Source organism: Callospermophilus lateralis, chromosome 15 (genome assembly GCF_048772815.1).
Source record: "Callospermophilus lateralis isolate mCalLat2 chromosome 15, mCalLat2.hap1, whole genome shotgun sequence".
In the NCBI taxonomy this organism is placed as follows: Eukaryota; Metazoa; Chordata; class Mammalia; order Rodentia; family Sciuridae; genus Callospermophilus; species Callospermophilus lateralis.
The window spans coordinates 62,387,005-62,410,090 of NC_135319.1; the positions used below are offsets into that span (position 1 = coordinate 62,387,005).

Consider the following 23,086-nt stretch of genomic DNA (forward strand, 5'->3'; position numbering starts at 1 on the left):
AAGTTTATTGTTCATCTCATTATAATTTTATTTGTATACATTTCCACCGTTTTAGTCAGCTTTTTCATCATTTTGATGAAAAATAATGACAAAAACAATTTAGAGCAGGAAAAGTTTACTTGGCTCATGGTTTCAGAGGTTCAGTCCATGGTCAGCTGACTTTGTAGCTCTGGGCTCAAGATGAGGCAGAAAGATGTGATAGAGGAAAGCACCTCAGGGCACAGCACCAGGAAAGCAGACAGAACCCCACTCACCATGAACAAAAAATAAATATCCCCAAGGCTCACCCCCAGTGACCCATGTACTCCACTCACATTCCACCTGCCCAGTTAACACCCAGCTGATTCATATCAATGAATTAATCCTCTGTTTCTGTTACAACTCTCACAATGAAACCAACCATTTTACCCCCTCAACATTCCTGAATTATCTCACAAACTAGCTTTCAGAGGAATATTGACTGTCTAAGTATAACACCCACAAAAAGGAAAAACTTTGTCCTATTTTTATTTCTTTACACTTAAAATGACAGGATTGACAATAATGATGGTCAACATTTGAATTCATTAATGAGTTATTGATGAATATATGCTTCATAAAAATATCCCAGAATTTCAAAAGAGGGTAGATTTGTCAAAATAAATTAAACTTAAGGCTGTTGGATATGATGGACACTACTTCTCAAGGTGGGAAAATTAATGTCCCCTTCTCACTATGAAATGAAAAAATAGATTTCATTTATCAACTTAGCCTTTTGTTTGTGTTACTTCAGATTCAGTTTAAAATTAAAAAAAAAATTCTCAGTTTTATTTTGACAAACACATGTCATTGTGTATATTTTTTTTTTCTCATAAAACATGGATGCTTTCCACTTTTATTTGTTGGATCCACAGATATATAAATTCATCCATAGCTGTGATAGTTTTTCCCTTTGCTGGTTTTACACATGAATCTTTCAAAAGCTGATTATATTAGACATATATATATATATATATATATATATTATATTATATTATATTAAATGGATGTCCCTGACTACTTTTTCATTCTATATCATTCTTAACTACCTACATGGTTTGATAACAAATATGATTCTTCCCAAACTTGAATTAGCAGGTGTTTTTGAAAGAATAATCTTTTAAAACATTTTCAAAAATAAGTGAATTTGGATTAGAATGTGTTAAAAAATGACAGTGCGTTGAATGGAGTATGAAAAAAATTATGAACTGGAAGGTAATAATTAACTTAAGTTTAAAGTTTCAAGAAATATACTGACTTAGCATGCTGAATATGTTCCCAGTAAACAGATTGTAGATAGATATTGCTGAAAGTTTCTAAAATTACCTTTTCCTGTTACCTCAAAGACATATACTTATATATTTTAATGTTAATTTTTTTAATGTTTCCAATTCTTTAGGCTCTTCCTGTGATCCCACCCTTTACCTGGGCTGTGCTCCCTGCAATGTGATCTGCTCCATTGTTTTCCATAATCGTTTTGATTATAAAGATCAGCATTTGCTAAGTTTTTTGGAAAAATTTGATGAAAACCTCAAGATTCTGAGCTCACCATGGATCCAGGTTAGACCAAAATTTCTTTTTCCTGAGAAAACACTTATGGTCTTTCCTCAGGAAAATCAAAACTGCTAATGGTTCAAGCAATGAAATGAGTCTGTAAACTACGTCCAGTCCAGAGCTTGATGTTATGGAGTGAGAATCAGGAAGAGATGTTTAAGCCCTTTATTTTATGTACAGGAATATGAATGCCCACATATAGAGATGATATAAAAGTGCATTGGCTCTCTGGCAAATAACTCCCAAAGCCCAATCATAAAGTACTTTGGTGAATGAACAAAGACAGACCATGGCAAAGACAGCCAGGCTTCTGTGAAGGACTCCTCATTCATAGGGATGCCCTTCAATCACCACTTAGAAATTTCATCACTTTACTTGGAAGAAATGTCTTCGTTTAGGATATTAAGGAGGGAGAACTCAGTCTTGCACAGATGTTACAGAAACTCTAAACAAAGAAGAGAACTTTGATGCTTCATTAGGATCCCAGCTGACAAGGTAATAGAGTCAATATAATAATTGGTTTTTACTCTGTACAATCCCTGAACAAACATAGTTTTACCCCATGCTGAACATGTTCTGCATTCTTCAAAATAGCTATTGTGAGATGCTCAGAAATCCCCTAATGACCTTTGTACACAATTGTATTTCATGGTATTTTCAAAATCCTCCCTGTTCTATAGAAAGTATTCTATTTCTGAGGCTACTTCATACTAGCATCAGCAGAGAACAGCATTGTGCTGTTTGTCAGGTTACCCATGCTGTAAGTTCTGTCCTCATCTACAAAATATAAATTGTGGTAATTCATGCCAATTTACATTTCCAAATTGCAGGGAAATTTTTGTTTGAAAAAGGAGAGAATTTGTAAAAACTTATTTTTATTTCTAAAAATGATATATGAGTATAGAAAATGACTATTATTTGTGATTATCTAGTCAAAAGTTCTTTCCCTCAATTCTTATAAGCTTGAAAATTATTATATATGTACAGTAAATATTTCCCTCAAAGTGAACATCATTTAAAAAAAAATTTAAAGCTACAGTTTCTAAAATGGACTAGGAATAATATTTATATATCTTTATTACATATTCTCATTTAATGAATATTTTATCTTTTAGGTCTGCAATAATTTTCCTGCTCTCATTGATTATTTCCCAGGGAGTCATAAAATATTTCTTAAGAATATTGCCGATATGAAACAGTATTTTTTTGAGAAAATAAAGGAACACCAAGAATCCCTGGATATTAATAATCCTCGGGACTTCATCGACTGCTTCCTGATTAAAATGGAAGAGGTAGAATGTGAACACAGCTCAGTTATCTGATTGCTTCTACATTTCGTGTTTCATTGCTTAATTCTATTGTTACTAGTGATAGTTCATTGGTCAGGCAAGACATTCTTGACAAGCACTTTAAGCACATCCTGTCTTTATAGATCTGCATGAATTATCATAGAACAATTAAAATGTTATTTTTAAAAAACTAGAATACATGGATTCTCTTCTGTAGGTACTGATAATCTACCTCAGGAAATACATATGCATACTTAAGGTGAAAAGGAAACAATTGTAAGAGAGTTATAAAACAAAATAGGAGCCATAAAATATAGACTGAAAAGATTACTTGTACTCAGTGTACGGCTTTACACATGAATCTTTCAAAAGCTGATTATATATATATTTCACCTAATTGACTTTCCTGCATGTTCTAAGATTTGAACAGATCTTGACATATATTCAATGAGGAATAGGGTAAAGACTTTCAGGTGGGTCAAATGGTCTATGCAGAGGTTCAGAAGTGTGTAATGGCAAAGAGATTAGGTGTGTGGAAAAAAGAAAGTTTTAGTTGAGTATAAGTAAAATTAATTTATACAGAAAAGGAGATGTATTTTCAAGTAAGCTATAAGCATGGGTGTTCTCATGAAACATTTTGATTTGAGCAGGAATAAATATGAGCCAGAAAAAAGTGGAATTCAGATAATTATTAGAAGAAATTCTTCAAATTCTACAGAATCATCCCTGTGATGATAATCCATGCAAGGAGCAGTTGGAAATTTCTTATGTCTTCAATTTTGAGCTTAATGAGCATCTGACACAGCCATGAGATTTCTTATCTTCAGCATTTCTTAACTCAATCAAGCTGACAATGCAAATTAACCATTACAACATGATAAATAAGTCATAAGGCCAACATCTCAAGGAGTTGTGTAGAAAATGACCCTTAAAGCATTATCCATGCAATTTGAGCTGAACCTTCAAATCATGTGTTCTAGATGGAATACATGATGAAGATGAAATGATATGAAGAAATGAGAGGGGAAAAAGCAAATTGCTAATAATCTTATCCTTCTCTTAATGCTAGAGCAAGGATTCTTTTCCTTTTTGGAGTCCTATTAATTTGAGAGTCGGATTAACACAAGAATGAATCTACATCAGTTCTCCATATTTTCCTTAAAGTTTATAAAGGCTCTCATTAATCTCAGGTCAAAGAAGTGAATAAGATCTTTATTTTTTTTCATTCGAGTAACTATTTTTGCAGTACTATATTTAAAACAACTTTTTTTTCTTGATCTCTCTATTTTATATAGAAACTAGCATTTTTTTTCACAGTTTACTGAGACAGTCTACATACGTCATATTATTAACCTACTTGAGGTCTGAATTTGATTTTTTTTTTTTGTATTTTCAAAGTTGTGAAACCATTGTCATAATCTCAAAGGTTTTTTAATCACCTTGGAGAAAAATCCCATACTTTTTATTAGTTTTCCTCCATTTCTCTGCAAATATTTTAATCCTAGGCAGCCACTAATCATCTACTGTGTCTTTGTAAATCTTCCTGTTCTTGGTATTTCACATACGTGGTCTTCTGTGCTTGCTTGTATGTATTTGATTATACTTACACCAAGATATTTCAAGGTTGGGAATGTGAATTTAAATGGTAATGTAGTTTTTAATTTCAAGCTTTTGAGATACACATAATATCTAAACCATAACAACGGTGCATTAATCACTGCTTTTTTCTAATCCGGACAAGCTCCAGACTCCTCCACTCACACATTAGCCATGCTCCTTGTCCCAGTGCTCAAATCACCACTATTAAATGCAGATGTTCTTCACTATTCTTTGCTTTGCAGGCTGAAATAAAAAATCTGGCTGGTGCTTTGGCTGCCCTAAGTTTTCCCCAAATCTGCTTTTTTCTCCTCTGCATATTCAGACTGAGTCACAGCATGCGCAGTAAATGGCAAACTGGTCTTGGGTATTCCAAAATCACAGATACCAGGAACCTGTCAAACAGGTAAAAGAAGGGAAAGGGAAAAGGTGGGGGGATGGGGAGTAAAATATGAAAGATAAAAGGAAACATCAGGGATTTTTAGTCTGCCAGGTAAGAAAACCAAGGAGTCTTTTAAAGTTTTATAGCTTCTCCCCTTTAACTGTTTTTACTCTCTCATCTGAGGTTTTCTGGGGGCTTTCTCCCATAATAGTTCAACTTCATGTTTCTGAGATTCTTTTCTTCTTTTTTAAAATTTCTTTGAGAAACATATGTTTAGTTGATTTGCCAATATATTAATTGAGTTACTTGATTGTTTGGGGTTTTTTTCTTTGAGTTCTTTATATATTCTTGATATTAATCCCATCAGAAGAATAGATAGCAAAGTTTCTTCCCACCCCCCACCCCCCGCTTTCTGTAGTCTTTCTCATCATGTTCTTCTTTGCTATGTAGAAGTCATTTCACTTATTCATTCTTGGTTTTGTTTCTTGAGCTTACGATTCTAAGTAAGGAAGTTAGTTCCTGTGCCATGTTGTTAGACTGTTGAGCGTACGTTTTCTTCTAGCAGTTGCAGAATTTCTAGTCAATTCCTAGATCTTATTTCCATTTTGAATTCATTTTAATGTAGAGTGAGAATAAGAATTTAGTTTCTTTCTTTTACATTTGGATATCAAGTTTTTCCAGCACCATTGTTTTGAAAGGTTATCTTTTCTCCAAAGTATATTTTTGTAAAGTTTGTCAAGTATTAGATGACTGCATCTCTGTGGAACTTTTCCATGTCTTTTATTCTATTCCATTGGTCTTCATGTTTGTTTTTATGCTGATACCATATAGTTTTATTACTATTAATTTGTAGCACAATTTTAGATCAGTTATTGTGATGCCTCCAGAATGCTCTTCTATAGCTTAGGATTGCTTTGACTCTTCTGGGTTTTTTGTGCATCGTATGAATTTTAGGATTTTTTTGTTGTTGTTCTTTGATGAATATCATTTGTATCTTGAAGGGGATTGTATTAGATCTGAAGATAAATTTTGGTAACATGATCATTTTGATCATATCAGTTTGGCTTATCCAAAAATATGGGAGGTTTGGTCCATCTTCTAAGGTCTTCTTAATTTCTTTGCTCAATGTTTTATAATTTTCAGTGTAGAGATCTGTCACTTCCTCTATTAGATTTATTCCTAGGCATTTTGGATTTTATAAGGCAATTATTAGTGGGATTGTTTTCCTGATTTCTTTCTCAGAAGATTCATAATTGGCGTATAGAAAGATTACTGATTTTTGTATGGTGATCTTGCATCCCATTACATTTTCTGAATTTGTTAATCAGCTGGAGAAGTCTCCTGGTGGAACTCTACATGTCTTCTAAGTACAGGATCTTGTCATCTGAGATTATTTTCTGCTCAAAATGTGATAGGGCTGGACAAAGGCATCTGCTTCCCTTAAACTTGATGTGAGAAATTCTTTTGTCTCATTGGATGAAACTTCCTCTTTCTCACTGAGACACCACTTTTTGGACACTTCTTCTTTTATTAATTCTCTTTCTACTATAGAACCCTATGGTTTTTAGTTTTGACCTTTTTGCTAGTTCTCTAGAATTTCCCTACAGTCTCTTCCCACCTGAGTTTGCCTCTGTAGAACTGATGTTTTAGTTCATGTTCAGGGGATTGCAATGATAAGGTAGGTGCCTCTGATCTTCTATGTTCTTTATTTTCCGTACAACTATCTTAATAATAGTTAAGTGTTTTAATACATGACATGGATTCTGTTGCTACTTAGAAATCAATCTAGATAAGGTTTTTTTTAATCAGCTTTTTTGCCACTGTGATAAAAATACTCAACCAGCACAATTGTAGAGGAGAAAACATTTATTTAAGAGCTCATGGTTTCAGAGGTCTCAGTCCATAGACAGCAGGCTCCATTCCTCAGGGCTCCATTTCCACCCTGCTTTACTTTTCCGCCAACATCACGGTGGAAGAGTGCCCACACAATGATGATTCAGAAGGAGAGAAAGAGACTACACTCATCAGATTCAAAATATATACCCCAAAGCCATACCTCCAATGCTCACCTCCTCCAGCCACACCGTATCCTCCTTCAGCTACTCGGTTAATCTATGACAGGGAATTAATCCACTACTTGATTTAAAACTCTCACAACCCGATTATTTCTTTTCTAAACCTTTTTGCATTGTTTCACAGTGAGATATGGGGGGACACCTTGCATCTAAATCATAACATTCCACCCCTGGTCCCCAAAAGCTCATAACTGTCTCATAATGCAATATATATTTTGTCCTTTTCCAAGAGTCCCCATAGTCTCAATAGTTCCAAGACTGTTCAAAAGTTCAAGTTCAAAGTCTCCTCTGAGACTTAGGACAAGTTTTGAGTGTTGTAAGCACCTGTAAAAATCAAAGGTGATTACAAGTATCCAATATATAAAGGTACCCAGTAAACATTTCCATTCACAAAATTAGGGGCATAGAAAGAAGGAATAGGACCAAAGCAAGACTGAAATACAGCTAAGAAAGCAAGTTCTGTAGCTCCACATCTGGAATCTGGGATATTTGGCATCATTATGTTCTTTCCAAAAGGCTTGTCTACATCCACTCTGTGGCCCTGTTGGTTGCAGCTCAAGTGACCTTTATGTTGTCTTGTCTCTGCTCAATTTCTGCATTTTTCCAAGGATGATGTCCCACATTACTGGCATTTCTTAATTTCAGAGGTCTCCACTGAATTTTTTGAGCTTTCTTCTCAAATCTCCACTCATGGCCCTTTCAGGGGCTGTCCACAGGGACAGCCTGCTTCACTTTGCCTGGCCTCCCAGGCCTTCCTTTGAAATCTTGGTGGAAGTCTCCATGACTCCCTAATTCTAGCATCCTGCATTCCTGCAGAACCAGCCTCACAGGGATGATGCCAAGGTCTGTCACCATCTTGAGCAGTAGCTGAGCATCAGGGACCCTGGCTGCAGTAGCCTTTGAGTACTTAGGTGACTGAGCATCTTGAAAAACATTCTAGGCTCCCTTGTGCCTCTCTTATGTCTTCTCTAGAGAGTTTTTTCTTTTATTTCCTTGAGTCTGAGATGGATATGATCTTACCAATTCCTGAAATGCCCTCAAGCCATCTTTCTTACTGTCTCTGAGCAAAGTCCTTAGCATTTAGTGGTGCTAATGTCTTTAACACCTGCAACTTCCTTAGCCCCAGTTTTATCTAGGCTTTCAAGTCCAAGTTTTTCAAGTCTTTCTGCTCTGCTTTCTGCTCCTGATTAACACAATACACTTGGATAAAAGCCACCAGCAATATCCAGGCCTCTGTCCAAATGCTGTGCTGCCTAGAAATTTCTTCAACCAGATTAAGAAGTCCTTCACTTTTTAAAATTAGCTTCACAGGAAGTCTCAGGACAAGGGCAAAATGCAGACAACTTCTCATCCAGAACATAACACGAATGGCCTCTAGTCCAATTACAAATAGTGTCCTCCTTTTCCTCTAAAACCTTTTGAATAATGTCTTTAGTATCCACAGTCCTATTGGAATGCTGGTCTTCTGGGATCAAACCACAGTTGGCCCTTAAGCTCTGCTTACAACAATCTATAGCATTTCCAGCTTGTACTGCTACACATCTCAAAATTTCTCCAACAAATTCCAAAAAATTCCAAAGTCTTTTGAACCTAACAGGTTATGTTAGTCACAGCAATGACCTCACTCTTGGTACCAATTTCTGTTTTAGTTAGTTTTTTTGAAATGCTACTTTTTCTAGGAAATGAACCTATTGAGTAAATGTTTGTCTAAATGTTGGTTGTGTCTTTTTAGGCACTTTATAGTCTGCCTGGAGATGGAAGCCCCATTAAATAAACTTTTGCCTATGGTCTGGTTATAAAACTTATTATTTTACATATAGTTCCTGTATTATTGTTTTTCATATTTATATTATAAAATCTCTTTTAATCAATATTAAATAACTCTTGTTGATGTCATTTTTGTGCCAAATAATCCCCTCATCCTAAACCAACCCTATTTGTTCTTATCAAGTGCTTTCCTTTTACAATGTCCAATGTATGAGAGCTCTATTTGATAGGCCTCTTATTCTCAGAATCTGCATGTTACCTACTCTTTTCTTAATCCTATGCACACAGTTAATAATAAGCTTTCTGTTCTCATGTTTGTAATGCCATTTAAAACTGAACATTGGGAAGACTGTTAATTTAATGGTAAATTCATTGTTATAATTTTTTTATAAGTCAAGTTACATTTTACCTCAAAATAAAAATACAGCAACTGTTAGGCCCATTTTGTCTTTTCAATTGATTCTCTATTTTATTATGTTCTGATATATTAGCTTTTACACATTTTCAAGTTTACAATGTGTGGAAATCCTGAGTCTAACTAAATTTCATATCAGTAGAAGAAAACTGCATATTCTTGGTTTACATTATTATATCTTCTATGATATGGGACCAATTTACATATTTCTGTCAATTATGATCATCTTTGTCTACAAATAATAAAAACAATGCTAGCACCTTAGAAATAGTGAATTTATTCTTCTAAAATAAAATGCAGTCTTATAATGGGCCAGAACAGAGTTAGTACAGGAGTCCATTAACATTAGAGACTCAGATGCCTTACATTTTCCTTCACCATATGCTATAGTTTGGATGTGGGTTTTTTTTTTTTTCATTCAAAAATAATACTGAAAGTTTTCTGTAAGTAACAGAACTAAGAGGGGCTGGGACAAAATAAACTTCTATTCTTTATAATTCACCCACTTTCTGGTAGTCTTTTATAGCACCAGAAAATGAACTAAAATGTCAACATAATATACCACCTTTTACCTTCATGCTTAAATCTTGCTATCACAAAATGATTATTGTCTTACCTATATCTTGCATTTATGTTTTGAATAAAAAGAAGGAAAGATAAGTGGTGCCAACAAACATTTTATTCATAAGAAATATATTGCATAGCCTTCCTAGCTATAAACAGAATCCTTAGGGAACAAGGAGTAAAAGAGTAGGAAATGAAGATTTGATCAACTCCTCTATAGTTTACCACAATACACAGTAACTTTTTATAATACTGTATTCTCCATGTTCTATGTTGGCTTAACTTTATAAGAATCTGAGTTACTTTGTATTTGTTATAATTAAATATCAAATTCATTGTTAAATAATTGCATTGAATTATTTCTAGGAAAAGTACAACCAAGAGACTGAATTTACCACTGAAGCCTTGATAACCACTGTGAATGATCTATTTGGAGCTGGGACAGAAACAGTAAGTTCCACTCTGAAATATGGAATCCTGCTCCTGTTGAAGTACCCAGAGATTACAGGTAAAAGCACAGAGTTGAAAATAAGATAGAAATCCACTTCTTGAAATCAGATGCTCTTAGCTCTTTTCTCTCTCCTGGAACTTAACAATCAGATATAAGAATCCAGAAAATGCATAGCTCCAAAGGAAAATATTTGCATGTACACCATCAAGGTAGAAAATTTATTCCAAGTGTCTGGATGAGTGAATAAAATCAAATCATCCACTCCAGAAAAGAGGATCTTGGAATTTTGGAATAATGTGGTTAAAATCACTTCAACTTTTGGAAATAAGTCAGGTCATATTTAAAGCATTATGAATGAGAATGGCATCAGAGTTCCTAAGAACAACTGCCATATTTTTGGTTAGAGAAAAGATAAGAGTCAAGCTTGGTGGTATTGCATGCCTGTAATCCCAGTTACTCAGGAGGTTGAGGCTGGAGTATTGCAAGTTGAAAGTAAGCCTCGGCAACTTGTTAAATTAAATAAAATTAAATTAAAAGGGCTCTGGGTGTGGTTCAGTAGTAGAAGGCCTCTATATTTGATCTCTGGGGTGGGAGGACAAGAGAGAGGAAAAAGAAAAGAGAGAATGAAGGAAAGGAAGGAAGGAAGGAAGGAAGGAAGGAAGGAAGGAAGGAAGGAAGGAAGGAAAATTTCAGATCCACATTTGCTAAACAAATTCATTCCCCTTTTCACTGACAAAGAAAAATACTGAAACATATGTTCCATTCAAATATTTGAAACCAAGGCAGAGGATGTCACAGGTTTTAGAAATCAGATGACCTTATATATTATGATGGGAGTTTAGGGGAGTGTCTTGGGCACGAGACTTAGGAAATAAACCCCTGTCTCTATTAAGTAGATAAAGCAAGTGTAATAGAAAATAAGAAAAATTAAAGCGATAATCCGGAGTTTAAACATTTATAAAATTATTACTAGAAGTGTGAAACATTAACCTCAGCATTTGGATACAATATAAATAAGCAATTAGAAAATTAGGAATTGGTATACATTGGTATAAATTGTTCAAATATAAGTTAAACATGTGCAAAGAATGAAACATTACATATAGTAAACTAGTTATCAGGTCATAATGATATTGGTGATGAGAATCAAGGCCAAGTTTAGTGACTGTTGACCAAAAGGTGGGCCAAAATGTGAAATAATCCAAGGACATGACCAAAGCCATCCAGGGGTACAAGTTGGAAGGGAGCGGTACAGGGGACATTATTCATTAACAACTCCTTATAGGGAGGAAAAATTCCCTGGAGGCAGGTAACCTTGGGTGACAGGTGGAGGAGGAGGGAAAGGGGCTCTGGAGGTATTAGTAACTTATTTCCTCTTGAATCAGCCCCCATTTTTCTGACCCAATCATTCATTACCTACACTGATTGTCCTTTTGCCCCAGCCTAGTAGTGTAAACAATGCATATTGATAGCCAGGAATTGTTATCAAAATATATAGGTGAAGCAGTAAGGAGGAAAAGTATGTAAGGTGTGTGTGTGTGTATGTGTGTGTGTGTGTGTCTATTTGTGGTGTATATTTTGCATAAAGCAGAGATGAATCTTAATCTTCCTTACCAAGAAATCATTAAGAGTTTTCTAAAATTGGATAAATTAAGAAATATAAATAGATGATTACTTGGATATATAAATATTTCTAAAGATATTTCTAGAATGATTCAAAAGGCTGTATCTAGAGAGTGGGAGATTGAAAAGGGTCCCATTGAAAATCACACACACACACACACACACGCACACACAAAGATATGCAATCTCATCTAGATCTTTTAGTAGAATTTAATTTTAAAATGTCATATATTGTTTTAGTATAAAATTAAAGTTTATTCTTGCTTTTTCTGAAATGACAATATTTCTTGGATTAATTATGTGATAATTTCATATTTGAAACATTTAATCATACAATTTTTATCTGATATCATACATTAGGTTTGTATAGATTTAGGTTGTATGGCTATGTCTTAATATCTAGCTTATAGGAGATTCATAAATATATGTGACTCATATTATATATGTTTGAATGAATATATATATGTATATATAGCCTAGATAGATAGATACAGATAACATGTCAGTCTTTTTATTCATCCAGGTATATGTGGGGCATATAGCTCATGTTTTAATTCATTTGTAGATGCTCACAATACTATTTTTTTCTCCTTTCCATCATCTTTTATTTGTATCTTATCAGCTAAAGTTCAGGAAGAGATTGACCACGTGATTGGCAGACACCGAAGCCCCTGCATGCAGGACAAGAGCCATATGCCCTACACAGAGGCTGTCGTGCATGAGATCCAGAGATACATTGACCTCCTGCCAACCAGCGGGCCCCGTGCAACAACCTGTGACATTAAATTCAGAAACTACTTCATCCCCAAGGTAAGACTAAGACTGTTCTCCCATGTTGCACTTCAGTCGCCTGAAGTTCCCAAGTTTGCAGTATGATCTCAATTCTGTGCCAACACAAAATTGGAGAAGTAAAAAACTCATCCACATAGTAGTTTGTTGGACTCAGTGCTGGGCCAACAAACTATTGGAAACAAACTATTTGGGTCATCAAGCTCCATAACTGTTCCTGATATCCGGCAGTGTGAATTTTCCCAGTTTCTTCTGCTCCTTCAAGATTGTTTTGTCTACTCTCAGCTTTTACACTTCCAAACAAATTTTAGTATCAGTTTGTTAATTTCCTAAAACACTCTCCTGGGATATTTTCAGCATGATATTAAATCTATAGAACAATTAGTAAACAAGTGACATCTTCACATGTGGAATATTTCGGTTTATGAACAGTATATATGTTCCCACTTCATTTGGACTTTATTTTTCCAGTATTATTTTGTTTTCAATGAGGGCTTACACAGTTTTTGAAAGTTTTTTTTTAATTAGGTAATTAATATTTTAAAAGCTAACATAAATTCACAATTTAAGCAATGCCTTTTCCATTTTGTTGTTTTTGGCATGTGGACACATAGTTATAATTTTTATTTTAATGACTTTATATCTAGAATTCTTGTTAAATTTATTCATCATGGCAATAATTTGTCTTTATATTCATTTGGAATTTCTTATGTATACTACTCTGCTATCTGGATTAGCACTTTTTTTATTTATTACTTTCAGATGCTAGTGACCTTAATTTCTCTTTCTTGCATTATTGCATTGCCTGGGATTTCCAATAGTAATGAACAGAAGTGATATGTTGAGCTTATTTATTTATTTATTTATTTATTATCTCTGGCAGGGGGTGAAAGTTTAACATCACACTATTTTATATGATATTTTATGTACATTTTGGCAGAGATTCTTTATCACATGAGGGAAGTTTTCCTTTTCTTCATTTTGTTTGTCATTTCCCCATAATGTATATTTTTGTTTGTCACTACTGTACAATTCTGTCAAATGGATTCTCTGCCTCTGTTGATCATATACTGATGGTCATATGCTTTGGTCTCCCTTTCTCCCCTAAATATGTAATTGTAAGTATACTCACAAAAGGATTTGATCTTCTACTCTTTGTTAAGGACATTTGTATTCATATTTGTGTCAGACTGTTCTCCTGTTTTTCTTCTTAAAATTTCCTTGTTTCTGAAATCTATGCAATGCTGGCCACATAAAATGAGGGAGAGATCATATTTCCTTCCTTGTACTAATTTTGTTGCCTTTCTATCCTCCCATTCTTCTTTTTGTGGCCTCTTTGTTCTGTCTTTGGAATGCCTAATGATATTTGCCTATGTTTAGCTATATGATAAAAACTTCAGCTTCAAATAATATTCAACTTCTTCCAGAAAGAGTTTTTCCTTGCCCTCCTAGCTAGTCAGAATGCTACACCACCTCCTGCCTTGACTCGAGAGTTGTTAAGACTAACACAGTTAAAAATTGCCTGTAACCATCAGCCAAACGGGGAGCTTTCCCCAGCTGTACAATATTGTAAACAATTTTTATTTCAGCAGCTTTCCAATGACTCAAACGTAAGGTTTCTATATTTTTAAGAGACTTTCTAGTCAGTGTGCTCCAAGCTACTCCGTTATACTGGAGCCCAACGCATATTATAAGGAAAATTATAAATGATATAACTAAACGTTTTATTTTTATTGTGGGAAGAATAATATGAATTTAGGAAAGTTAAAAATATTATTTTCATCTTCTGGAGAAAAGAGAATTGCAGACTTTCCCAAGAAATGACCTAATGATCTTGCAGTCTTCCTTCCTCAGCCTCCCAAGTCAATACAATAAATTCAGCATAGAGCACGCAAGCAGATGATGTGATGCTTGGTCTCTGTGGAGTATAGAGAGCCCAGAACCCAAGGGAATGGCCTTTTCCTTTCTGCATGTGACAACTCAATACAGGAACTTTCAACACTGCGTAGCTGATTCTAATCATTCATTGTTTTTAATGGAGTCATTTGAATCCCTTAATAATTTAAGGGATTCCATCACAGGATAGATTCCTGTGATTATGATAGACTTCTGCTGTTGCATGAAACTTCTACTATCACAGGATTGAGCCACCCAGCTGGGTGGGCATAATGCTATCAGACAACTGGGCAAACTTCTGTAATGGACCAGATAGTATCTAGTTAGTCTTTTACTCTATAGGGTCTGTCTTGCCACTTCTCAGCTCCGCCACTGTGACGCAGAAGCAGTCATTGTATGTAATGAGTGAAGATGGTATGCTCCATTATTTGTGGATGGTGATTTTTAAAATTTTTGTAGGTCACAAATTTTCAATTAAAATTCCTAGATAAGTCTATACATGAACTGATGAGAGGACAGATTTGGGTGGGTTGTGGTTTGCTGGTGATTGGCCTGAGTCAGCACGGTGGGGTGGAACTTTCTGAGTGATAGAAAAACTGCACTTTCTGGGCTGCCCCACACAATATCCCCTAGCCATATGTGCCTGTTGAGTAACTCCAATGCAATTAGTGCAAGTAAGGAATTGAATTTTAGTTTAATTATTTTATATTATGTCATATTAGTTTCACTTCCATTGTTTGAATTTCAATTTAGTTTAAATTAATTTAAATTTATATATGTGGCAAGAATTTATTGGGTTGCACAGCACAGATCTTAGGATTTTCCTAAACAGGATTATAAATACTTCATTTTGGTTGGGTGAGGGATAATAAAATACCGTTAGATAACAGTATTATCTATTATTCTGCAGCACAATAGAAGAATTGTTCTTTACAACAATTAATTATATATCTTGTAAATAACCAAAAGAGAGGATTACAAATATCCCCAAAGAAATCATAAAATGGTGACAATGCTACTTGCCTGATTTGATCTTTATAAAATAAGAAGTTGCATAAACAAATCCAGGTCTATTTGACTTACATGCATAGAACAATTGTGAAGGAACATATTCTTGGGAAAATTATATCACTAACTGGTGGGGACAGCTGTTCCTAGAAATTCCAAATTGTGTTCTGTGGTTAAATGAGATTTTTTTTTACCATATCTAGTTTTGAGACAATGCATTGTTCTACTTTTAACTGAGTTCTAAGTAAAGTGATGTAAAATAAAATTCCTTTTTTTTGGCAATGCTAAAGATCAAACCTATGGTCTTATTCATGCTAGGCAAGCACAATACCATTGTGTTACGTTCCCAGCATGAAAATGCACTCTCTTAAGTGTATAGTCCCATGGATTTTGACAAACACATACAGTGATGTAATTATTCAACAATCGAGGTATAAACATGTATGGGTATGGTGGTGCACACTTATGGTCTCTACTACTTAGGAGGGGTTGCTTCAACCTATGAGTTTGAGATCAGCCTAGGCTACATAGTGAGATACTGTCTCAAAAAATGGTTTTTTGTGTGTGTATGTGTGTGTGTGTATAATATTTCCATCGCCCTGTAAAGTTTCTTTGTCCCCCTATTACAACCAATCACACTCCCTTGCTTCCAGCTCATGGTCACCATAGATCTGTTTTCTGTACCTATGATTTGGTTTATCAAATCATACAATGAAATTTGACATACAGAATTTATCAAATCTTTTATCTATGATTATTTTGATTTGATTTATTCTTTCTACAATACTATTTTTATATAAATCTTGTTAAAATTACTTTATTGGTTTCACTGGGGTAAAATTCTGCATGCACATCACACAGTTTGGTCAATTTCATTGTCCAGTACCTCCCTTTACCCTTACCTTCTCCTTCCCCTTAGTGCCTTCCCTGTACCCTACTTGTCTCCCTTATATTTTCATGTACCTTTGACTGTAATATGTAGAAGAATATGTTTTAGATTCACCTTCATTTTCATGTATCAGTAGTTAATTCTCTTTTCTTATTCAGTAGTATTTCCAGTCATGAATTACCAGAAATTTTTTCTCCATTCATAGGACATATGTACTCTTGGTTGTTTCTAGTTTGGCGCTTTTAAATATAAGAAGTATGAACATTTGTGTGTGAAGTTTGAGTTGGACTATGTTTCCTTTTCCTATTGAATAAATATATAAGACTGGAAGCATTGCACAGTTTTTAAACTTTATACAAAATTCACAGAATCAATTCCATTTTTCTTTTATAATTTGTTCTTTATGACCTATGTAAAAAATATTTGCCAGCACAAGACCACAATTTAATCACATTTTGAAAGTGTTAGCTCTTAAAATTTAATTGGTGATTCATTTCAAGTTAATTTAAATTTGGGCTATAATATAATGGTCATGCATGTGTTCCTTTCCTTTTCTTGAGATAGGATCTCACTGTATTGCCCAGGCTGGCTTCAAACTTCTGAGTTCAAGTGATCCTCCTTCCTTAGCCTCTTCATTTTCGGGAAAAAAGATGAAACTTGAAAGCATTATGTCAAGTAGGATAAACAAAATTCAGAAAGTTAAGAGTCATATGTTTTTTTCTCAGACATAGAAAAAGGAAGAAAACGGGAAAGGGATCTCATGAAAATCAAAGGGAGAATAATCTAATAGATGAAAAGGACCAGGGAAAGAGCACAAGGGAGAGAACAGAGAAAAACTGGGAAACGATATTGATCAAATTATATCATTTCTATTTGCAGATATGACTATGTGACAGCAAAACTCACTATTATATATAATGATGATGCACTAGTAAAAATACAGAATAAAGAAACATTTTCACATACTGTTTTAAAATATAAAGGGAACAATTTTTAAGACATTAGCATGAATCAACAATCTTTAATGAATTATTGAAAACTGTTTTTTCAAAAAATTACCATCTCTTCTGCATTTGAGGGATATTCATCTGAAAAAAATTCTCCCATATTTCTAAATCAGAAGACACAAATTTCGAAACAATGTTAAGCATTTAGTAGTTGATATTTCCTTTTTACATTCCCAGCAAAACTGTAGAGAGATATCCTGGATATTTCAGGATTCAATAGAGATCTATTTTAAACCAGAATTCCATTAAGCAGTGTGAAAACTGAAGTGGTTTAGAGTATCAAGTAGGGGCAGACACCAGCATCCAAGCTTGATGATAACAAGAAGAGAAGATTTGGTGCTCAAGTAATCAAATACTCTCTACTTCAAATGTTATTGGGGGGCACTTTAGCAAAGTCATTGCTACTGACTTTCAACTCATGTATTTTATTACTTGATTGGCTCACTGGAAATATCACGCTCTTCTTTGGACAAGGGTTTCTTATCTATAGATCATAACATCTCTTATCTATTGATCATAAATAAATTCCAACATTTCCTCTAGTTTCACAATTTACTTACACCTTGGTTTATCTGTGTCTGTTCATTGCAGGGCACAACTATAATAGTATCACTGACATCTGTGCTACATGACAGCAATGAATTCCCCAACCCAGAGAAGTTTGACCCTGGCCATTTCCTGGATGAGAGTGGAAAATTCAAGAAGAGTGACTACTTCATGCCTTTCTCAACAGGTAATAGAAATTATTTCCACTGGTACTTCTGGGGAAAAAACACCTTCATGGGATCAGGTAAACTTGCACAAAGCTTGTTTTGGGATTGATAGACACATTCTTTGCACATGAATAGGAGCAACACTTTCAGTGCCTATGCACTTTCCCAGGTAGGATACTTTGTTACCGAGTCAGACTAATTGGGCTTGGGGAATTGACCTAGTTTTTCCAAAGTAAGAAAACTACAGACAGGGTGGATTGAATTATGCCTCAAGATACATGACTGCATTTCCCAGAACTCTTTCTAGAAGATTATATTCATCTCCACTGTCTTCAACTGCCCTAATAAAGAATATAACTCCACAACTTTGTTGAATGTCACCCAAGTGGTGACTCTTATGCCTCTGCTGAGCTGTGGGAATGCAAGTATCCGCAAATACAGAAGGGGCTGCCAAGGGACTACACCCTGGTTAGCCAAACAGATGAATAAAGAGATTGTTGTAATCCACTATGACTTGAGGTTTACAACATAGTGGATTGTTGTAATCCATTATGACTAGTGATTGGCTGTTCCTGATGGCAAAGGAAAAAACTACATCTTTCCTGTTCTCTCATACCACACAGTGAGACATAAAATGGATTTAATAAATTCAAATAGAAAAAAGGACATTAGAGTTCCCTCATAAGAGAGGCAGGGAGGGCTGGGGATGTGGCTCAAGCAGTAGCGCACTCGCCTGGCATGTGTGAGGCCCGGGTTCGATCCTCAGCACCACATACAAACAAAGATGTTGTTTCTGCTGAAAACTAAAAAATAAATATTTTAAAAAAAGAGAGAGGCAGGGAGTTTTAAGAGAGACAGTGAATCATAGGAGTAGGAAACTTGCTCTTGATCAAGGATGCCAGAGCTTTCTGACTGGTAAATGAGGGTCAGCAAACTGGGAGTAGAACAGATTATCCTTTAAAGGCACAAGAGCACCTTGATCTTCCTACATCTAGTACCTCCTTTGGATACAGAGCCTTTCATACCTGAACTGTATGCTGAGTCTCTGGCATATCATTGTCTAAATTTATTCTTTGGCTCTTCAAGCTTACATTTAGGTCTTGCACTGCAGATACAAATATGACAAGGACTGAACCCTGCCTTAATGGAACTCCTATTTCAGAAGGCTAGAAAAATAGAAAGTAATAATTCAAATAATCTATGTTTCATCGCTGACTAAAACCAAAGAAGATGAGAATTATTGTCTGGAAGAATCATAAAGAGTATAATGGGAAAATGTCATTTGATCTAAGATCAGAAAGAAGTATGAGAAGTGCATCCTAGTCAAAAGAATAGCATGAAACAAAGCTTGAAACTGTATTGTATGTTTTAGGCTGATGAGACTAAACAGATCTGATAAATAGGAGGAAAGATCATGGAACATCAGACTGGGAACAGGGAACACAAGTAATGAGTATGTGTTTCTGGAAAACGATTGAAAGGAACATGAAATGTCAAAACAACAACAACAACAACAACAACAAAAACCCAAAGAGTTTTAATGTTGGAATGGTTTGTGAAGTTATTTGAGTTCAGCTAATAAGTATAAACCAATAAATATTGGTTGAATAAGTTGTGCTGATAAAATATTAGAAGGATAGCAAGTGTGACCTTCAGTCTAATCAACTTTTGCTCTTTATTCATTCATTCATTCATCCATCCATCCATCCATCCATCCATCCAATCAATTCATCCATCTATCCATTCATCTAATCATTCATCAAATAGTGACTCTGCATTCTTCTGATGCAAGTCCGAAAAATACTGTTCAAGGAGTATTTACCCTCTCCCTCTTGGTTATTTTCAGGAAAACGAATGTGTGCAGGAGAAAGCCTGGCCCGGATGGAACTGTTTTTATTTGTGACCACCATTTTACAGAACTTTCACCTGAAATCTGTAGTTGACCTAAAGGATCTTGACATCACTCCCGTTACCAGGGGATTTGCCTCTGTGCCACCCACATACCAGCTTTGCTTTGTTCCTGTCTGAAGAAGAGAAGTCTGTCTGCCTACTGCTGTCATCTGGAATTTCCTCTTTGGGGCATGCTCCACCTCCTTCCCTATCAGGCATGCCTTCTCTGATCTACTTCTCACCACCTTATTTCTTTGAAATCCAGTGAACACTAAACCCCCAGAGAGTTTCCTCAGTTTTCACAAATAATGCATGCTTCCTATTTACGTATGTAACACTTGCATTAGCTATTCTGTATTTTAACACTCTTGTGAGTTTTTCCTATGGCATCACTGTTGAATCAAAAAAAAAAAAAACTGGGGGAAAATTATGTGAAGTGAAATAAACCACACACAACAAGACAAATACCACATGATTTTTACTTTTATGTGTATATAAAAAAGTTACACATTTATAATAGTGATAAGTGTTGGTTACTAGAATGTGGAAGGGGGTGACAGTGTGAGTGAATGGGGAAAGAGAAGTTGGTTAAAGGGTACAAAATTTTATGTAGACAGGAGGAATTAGTTCTAATGATCTCTTGCTGAACATGGTAACTATAGTTAACAACAATGCCTTGCATATTTTGTAATAACTAAAATGGGAGATATTAAACATCCTCCCCATAAAGAAAGTTCAAGGGTATGAGATAATGACCATGTTAATGAGCCTGATTTAATTAACCTTCCATGCATACATGTATCACATTATCAAAATGTACCCCACAAATACATATGATTACTACTTGTGAACAACAACAACAAAAAAGGAAGTAGATTAAAAACAAAAAGTGCAAATGAAAACTACATTTTATCCATTTTTATCACTCTTTATTGGTAAATGAAAATATATTAATCAAGTAGTGACAAAATGTGTAGAACAAAAGGCAGTCTTATATTCAGAAAGTCAATTTCTCAATGTCTACTATTAATATCTTACTAAAATTTGTAATCGTCCTTTCACCACCACTTTCCATCATTCATCTTTTAATTCCCCTTACTCTGCTTTTGCACTTTGCATGCTTTTCTTTTTCTTTTTTTTACTTATACTTTCTCATAAACCTATGTGATAGATCATATTTGTATTAGTTACCACTACTGCCTTAACAAATTACCACAAATATAATGACTCAAAACAACAGAGATTAAAAGTCTTATAATTCTGGGGTTCAAAGGTCCAGTATCATCTCCCTTGGATTAAGATGATTCTACCAGTATGGATGATTCCTTTGGAGGCTCTAGAGGAGATTCCATTTCCCTGATTTTTTCATCTTGTAGAGGCTGCCAGAATCCTTTGGCTTGTGAGTCTTGTGTCACATCAATCGAGCCTCAGCCATCACATCTGCCCTTTCCTCATGCCCTTGGTGATTACATTGGTTCCATCCAGATCATCCAGTAGAATATATGCATGCCATGGTTCTTGATATTTCTGAGTCTGCAAGGCACTCTGACAAATATTGAGTTTAATAAAAATCCCTCTTTCATTCACCTGCTATGAAGTAGTACTCCTGTTGCTTAAATCCTATACCACAGAGCAATGAGGAATGCAGACTTCTTCTAATCTATCATCTTAAATCTTAGCTTATTTTATATTTCATATATCATTAAAATCCAATAAATAAATGAATTAATCTCTGTATTTAAGGGCCTATCAGATATTGCCATACTTTGATTGTTTCTTTTTACAAAAGGTTAATTTAGAATATATTTATATCTTTTTTATATATTTAGGATTACTCTATCAATCTTCATTATTTCCTGCATATAAAAACTAAAATCTTATACTATTTTTTTCATTCCAGTCAGAATGGCAATTATCAAGAGTACAATTAATAATAAATGTTGGCGAGGATGTGAGGGAAATGGTACACTCATACATTGCTGGTAAGACTGCAAATTGGTGCAACCACTCTGGAAAACAGTATAGAGATTTCCTAGAAAACTTGGAATGGAACCACCATTTGAGCTAATTATCTTGCTCCTTGCATATACCCAAAGGAATTAAAATAAACATACTATAGTGGCATAGTCACATCAATATTTGAAGCTCAATTCTCAATAGCTTAGCTAAGGAGCCAAATCAGGTGCCCTTCAAGAGACAAATGGCTAAAGAGGATGTGATACACAATGAATATAGAAGAATGCAAATTATGGAATAAAAAAGAATGAAATTATGGCATTTGCCAATAAATGGATATAACTGGAGAACATTATGCTAAGTGAAATAAGTCAATCCCAAAGAACCAAAGACTGAATGTTTTCTCTGATATGTGGATGCTCATATAGAATAAGAGGGGGTAGGGAAAGAAGAATAGAAGGTAATTGGATTATACAATTGGGAATTAAGGGAAGGGATGGGGAATAGGAAAAGAAAAGGCAGTAGAATGAATGGACATAACTTTCCTATGTTCATATATGAATACATGACCAGTGAAATTCCACATCATGTACAACCACTAGAATGGGATCCTAATTAGAAAAAGTTATACTTCATGTACGCATAATATGTCAAAATACATTCTACTATCAAACACAACTAAAAAGAACATAAAAATTTTAAAAAATTAAAAATAAATTAAAGAAAGCAATGATTCTCCTAATGGTGGAATTTTAGATATTAGTAAGCAAAGGAAAATCTTTTGGGTTCTGATAGGGTGAGAAATGAAAAAAAAAAGATTGTCTAATTCCCCTGGAATATGTTAGATCTTCTCAATATCTCTTATGAACAGCTCTTAAGCCTTTTAAGCTTTTTTTTTTTTTTTGACCCACTAATTTGTTCATCTGTTATTCACCCTATCAGGCATATACAATGCTCAAAAATTACCTCTAATTGTCTTCAACATATGACACTTACACTGGCCAAGCTTAGAGTCAGGTTGCTACAAACAGCTCTGAATGTGGGAACTTCCAGAGTTCTAGGAGACGAGTCGAGTAATGACAATGTTCTGGAATAGAGCTCCAGTGTGTGTGAGACCTCTGCTTTCACCCGTGATGATAGGCTGTCTCTTTTTAGTGTTCCACTTTAGTGCTGTGGAGATGTAGGGAGGGAATGAGAAAAATTA

At 34.8% G+C, this 23,086-nt stretch overlaps 1 protein-coding gene across 6 annotated transcripts in view; it reads left to right on the forward strand.

Moving 5' to 3' along the window:
* Positions 1–20,064, forward strand: part of LOC143380942 (cytochrome P450 2C18-like) — a 34,560-nt gene extending 14,496 nt beyond the window's left edge. For 4 of the 6 annotated variants that reach the window (XM_076834098.1, XM_076834099.1, XM_076834102.1 and 1 more), the window contains 6 exons: positions 1,418–1,578; positions 2,688–2,864; positions 10,027–10,168; positions 12,357–12,544; positions 17,915–18,056; positions 19,883–20,064. In XM_076834098.1, coding sequence (XP_076690213.1) covers positions 1,418–1,578; positions 2,688–2,864; positions 10,027–10,168; positions 12,357–12,544; positions 17,915–18,056; positions 19,883–20,064 — 992 coding nt within the window. The remainder of the gene's footprint in view (positions 1–1,417; positions 1,579–2,687; positions 2,865–10,026; positions 10,169–12,356; positions 12,545–17,914; positions 18,057–19,882) is intronic. The other 2 variants (XM_076834100.1, XM_076834103.1) reach the window with 2 other exon arrangements.
* The last annotated feature ends 3,022 nt before the right edge of the window (positions 20,065–23,086 follow it).